We start from the raw sequence: 5502 nt of genomic DNA on the forward strand, positions 1-5502 counted from the left end.
TTAAATAGCAATTTAAATACTATTATTAGCATTTGATATGACTTGATCTATTTAATACAATGAAGTCAATTTAAAAAGGTACAATATTAATAATACAACAAAATCAAGGTTCTTATTTATTTAAGTTGAAAGGATAATATTAAAACCTGTCATATATATATAACATATAAATACGAATTTGATGGAATAAAAAAAATCTGAACTTGATTTTATAACAAACAGAAAGTAATACAGTTACAAAACAAGGAGCTTATCACTCCAAAACAAAAAACGGTATAATACAAACAACAAAGTATTATTAAAATATTTGGTGCAAAATTATCCTACACAGTATTACATAATTAAGATGTAAATGTTTAAGAGGTTATTGTTCAGAAACTGAAAACTTCCATACTAAGTACAAAGCAATATAAGTTATTAAATACTTATTTAATTAAAACTTTTCTGACAATCAATTCCTATTTTATGATAATAAAATTTTTATTTTAAAAATTAACTTACTAAAATATAACAAAATTTAAAGTTTTCTACTCTTTACTGATTTTTTTTTAATTGTAATGTTCTTATTTCAGGTATCTTTTAGATAGGTAAAAATTAAATCAATGTCTTTGTGTTTCAAAATTAAAGAATTTACATAATAAGGTATATATTACATTATATATTTATGTACTTTTTCTTATGTAATTCCAACAGTTATCAAACAATATATAATTAAGCTTCACAGAAACTGTTTAACTACTTATATGCAATATTTTAAAAATACACAAAAAAATTGTGTTGAAAAAAAATTACAGCCACTATTACCTAATTCACACATTAAACATAGCAAACATTACACGATATGCAAGAAATATTTTAAATAGTTTAATAAACAATGCATTTTTTGCACTTCTATTATTTACGTTGTAGATTCATTAAAAAGAAAACTATTGATTAAGTTAATGTAATAGCCCAGTATTCCATTTGAACGCACATTTAATTTTCAAATATATTTTCTACATAATATGCAATAATTGCTAGCCTTGTCTTAAAATTATTTTGAAACATATCAGATCCTGCAGACATCATAAATATCAAAAAGTAAATGTGAGCAATTTTATTTCTTGTAAAAAAGCCATAGGGTCAATGATTAATTATTGACTCACACCAAACATGTATTGTTTTACCATTAACTATTTTGTATAAGTTCCTTACTCTACATCTGGTAAATCTTCTTCTTCAATAGAGCTTGAATCATCATTCTCATATTCGTCTCCAAAATCACCAATTTTATTCGAGAACATGTCATAATTTTCATCTAGCTCTGTACCACTCTCATCTTCATCCTGCCACCGGTTGAAATCTACTCTAAGCCAATGGTGTTTCTTTTTATCACTGGTTAAAGAGGGCCAGTATGTCTCATCCGGCCGCTCTTTAGCTAAGACAACCTCAATAAGCCTGCCTTTATTTACATGAGTGCTCTTCTCTGGATCTATTTCTGCATACAACGGTATTTCAACTTCGTACAATTTTTGTTCAGGTGTACAAATCCCTTTGAAGGAAATTGATTTTTTTTCTATTTTAATGTCTGGCTTTTCGCATTCCACATTAAAAGTTAAAAACACAATGGCATTTCTCTGTGCCCATGAAACTGAAGGCGGAGTTGCAATTGATTCTACACTCATTGTGGTTAAATAGGTTAAATACCTATTGTTATTACGTTAAGCAATTGATACCTTTTAATTTCACGCCTGCCCTAATTCAATTAGATATAGTAAAATACTACCAACAAATTACTGGGAGCAATGCGCCAAACGCCGACAAAGTTACAAATTGTAAAGTATTATGTTAAGTATATACTCTGTGCAATATGACGCTGTCAATTTGCTCTTTGTTGTAAGTAGGCATGGACTGTAGAGGTAAGGAGAAGTATCTTGTGTATAAAAAGTGTCCCCAAAATGAATGTATTTTAGATGATGCTGCTGGACCTTATGTGGAAATTTCCGTACCAAGTATTTACGCGTTTGATTCTTTGGGGAAAACGGAATTAGAGATAGAAAGAGATATCCGCCTCAAATTTATAAATTCTAAATAAACATATAAATTTATAGGTACCTAATAAATATCTTATAGCTAATAGTGCTATTCTACCAATTTATGGATACGAAATAAAATACCGGCGTTTAGAATCGTCTAAAGTGTTTTTAACATTTCTAGAATAAGCTTCACCTGCGTAATACTCGGTTTGTGAGAAATATTATTTTATACTATTTTTATAATAAAAGATTGAAGGATTTTAAATTATTTATATAAAATGTTTATCTTCAAAAACTACAGGAACACTGTAATGGGTGTTGTTGTTTTTCATTCTCTATTACTACTTTTATTATGAATGGATATTCACAAAAACCTTTTCAATAAACACAATTTATAATAACAAATTTAACTGGCGTAAATAAAATGTTACAAACATATTATTACCTATGGTTACAAAGTAAGTAAAATCCTGACTATTCAATATAATGGTAAATTGTAAAAATATCAATTATATATTAGACAATAGAGCAGAATGTCATGTGAATAATAATTTCAATTTGTTAAGAAATATCGTTGTTTAAAAAATTATAATATCAATATTTGTCTTGGGACATATTAAAATACCTATACTGGATGTAGGTAAACTTTTATGTCAGTTTCGGAACCTAAGAGCAAAGCAAGTCTTAGGTTTGCCAACATATCAAAGATATATTAAAAATAATTTTTACTATAGGCTCAAATTATGCCAGTTAATGTAAAAATATTTTTAGGTAATGAATATAACGAAGTGTTTTAAGTTTTGGGATGTCTACCACTTTTGTGTCACTTAAAGATTAAGCACGAGGCAGTCCCGTGCATCGACCCTTCTAGGAAAGTGTCATTTGTCTTGTTTAAGAGTCTGTGAGGAATTGCACAAAATAGTACAGATGGTTGTCATTGAAAAAGTAAGTAAAGCCTACGGAATGAGTGAGTAGCATTGTTGTTAACAAGAAAAATTCTGAGGAATTAAGAATAGGTATGTCTAGATCCTAGGAATCTAAATAAATATGAGAGGGCATTATCCGTTAGTGTAGATGATATTAGGTTAAAGCTGAAAGGTGCAGCTTATTTTCACAATTAGATGCAGTATGCACGGATCCACCCTCAAAAAAGGTTGTGGTCACGAACACCCGAAAATCGGCCAAGTGTGAGTCGGACTAAAGACTCGCTTACATAGCATTCCTACAAAGGAGAAGTTTAAAAAATATATGCATGGACTTAATATTAGGAATGTTGGTATGCCTTGCCTATAACGGTGGATCCTTATAGTCTAGTATTCCTGTACGTTTTTGGGTCAACCTTCCTGAATATAAAAATCCCAATTTTGTCTTTGATGTTTACAAGTATGATACAGTTGATTCTTGCTTGTCCGGAATTTGCGCAGACCTTCATGGATTTCTACTCGACTTCGAACCATATCCTTGGCTAAAATACTATATAGTAAGTTTTTTTGTTGAGTTTCCCAAAAAAAAATATAAAAAGAGAAAAGATCCGAAATTATTATTATACAACCAACTTTGAGAAATCTATTCTAGAGACAACTCTAATTATACTGAAATAAACTGATAATGCAGACAGTCGCCTTAAACCCACCCTTTCGTACATAATATTACCTATATTATGTACGTGTATATACAATGTATATGTATATTCATAAACAATATTTAGTATTACAAATTTCCATCAGCATTGAATTCTTTTTTTTTTTAACTTACCATTTTACGGTAACAATTTCAGTTACCCGAGCACAAGAATTTGAGATTAATTAAAACGCACGCTCCGGGCGCTATAATTAAAGAATTTGAAATACTTCAATGAGAGGATTTTTTTAAGGATACATATGGAATTTATTCAACCATTTTGCAATCTCTTCGGACTGAAATACGAGCGAGAAATAATTAAAATAGTACTGTTAGGACTTATCAGCAAATTGAAAATTGATATTATGTAATATCTACGAGTCGAGTGTTATATCTACGGACAACACTAAATTTTCATGTGCTTCATTTGTGGTTATAATTCATCTCGTGCTCGGTGAAGGAAAACATCGTGGGAAAATCTGTATGTGCTGCATGAAAGTCTACCATGTGTATCCACCAATCCACATTGGGACAGCACGGTCAAATAAGCTTCAAACATTCCCCCCAAAAAGGATAGGAAGCCTTAGCACAACAGTGGCATATATACAAGCTGTTACTTTTTTTTATGAGTAGGTATCTATTAAATCTGTATATTGAGTTTTAGAATGTTTCTCATATTATTTATGCCTTGATTATTAATTCTTGTATATTTCATATATATGTATATACCATCTGATAAGAATTTAATAAAGTTTGACGAATTTCATGATGACCTTGTCTCTCTTTCGTATACTTAAATTTACCCTCTTATTTTTTTATCTAAAAGGTATCTATATGTACGTTGGCGTCTTTATCAGTAAAAATGATATAACAAATTTCCAACAGTTTTCCTATTATTTTGAAATTAATACGAAATAAATAACATCACAACTTTTGTTAATAACACAACATTTGGTAAAGAAATATACGTCGATCATAACATTTAATTTTAATCCATAATGATTGCAAATATATCGCGTCAGTTTCATGTCAAAAATTTTCATTTTGTCTTTACACCTCTTGTGATTGGAATAGTCTATAAATCGAACTATACTAACTATGGATCATAATTTACTTTTATGACTCAATCACCAGTCATATTGGAACATAGACGGAAGATGACCAAGCCATAGAATATGTAAAATATATATATATATATATATATATATATATATATATATATATATATATATATATATATATATATATATATATATATATATATATATATATTCGTAGACAGAGAAACTAAGAGATCAAGGGCCTGTGAAGTGAAGTGGGCCGCGATTGAAACAGAGATAATTTGGGAATGTCACACACATTCATCTAAAATCAACAGCCAATCGTTGTCCACTGCTGAACATAGGCCTCTCCCAAGGTGCGCCAAAGCTCCCTGTCCTCCGCCTTCCGCATCCAGTTGGTGCCCGCCACCTTCTTAAGGTCGTCGGTCCACCTGGCTGGAGGGCGCCCTACGCTGCGCTTGCCGATTCGCGGTCTCCACTCTAGGACTCGTCTGCTCCAACGGCCATCGGTCCTACGACATACGTGACCAGCCCACTGCCACTTCAGCCTGCTAATTTTGCAAGCTATGTCGGTGACTCCGGTTCTTTTCCGGATAATCTCATTTCTGATCTTATCCTTCAAAGATACTCCGAGCATAGCGAGCACATTCATATAATTAAAAAAAAAACAAAAGAAAATGTTGCCATAGTAACTGCATTCCCTATTTTGGGAGATAAATAATTTTCAACACAAACTTTAACAGTTGATGCGTTGATTGTGTTTGATGTTAAATTTTACTTATCCAGTGAGAAGACAGAGAAATTAT

The 5502-nt window shown here is 30.8% G+C and overlaps 1 protein-coding gene across 1 annotated transcript; it reads right to left on the reverse strand.

The window, feature by feature from the left end:
• Window positions 1–1081: 1081 nt before the first annotated feature.
• LOC126780007 (uncharacterized protein CG16817-like) lies at window positions 1082–1839 on the reverse strand. The gene has a single exon (XM_050504251.1). It carries the CDS (start codon window positions 1662–1664, stop codon window positions 1191–1193), a length of 474 nt encoding a protein of 157 aa, XP_050360208.1. The 5' UTR covers window positions 1665–1839; the 3' UTR covers window positions 1082–1190.
• Between the last annotated feature and the right edge of the window lie 3663 nt (window positions 1840–5502).

This window comes from Nymphalis io, chromosome 2, assembly GCF_905147045.1.
Source record: "Nymphalis io chromosome 2, ilAglIoxx1.1, whole genome shotgun sequence".
NCBI classification, from domain to species: Eukaryota; Metazoa; Arthropoda; class Insecta; order Lepidoptera; family Nymphalidae; genus Nymphalis; species Nymphalis io.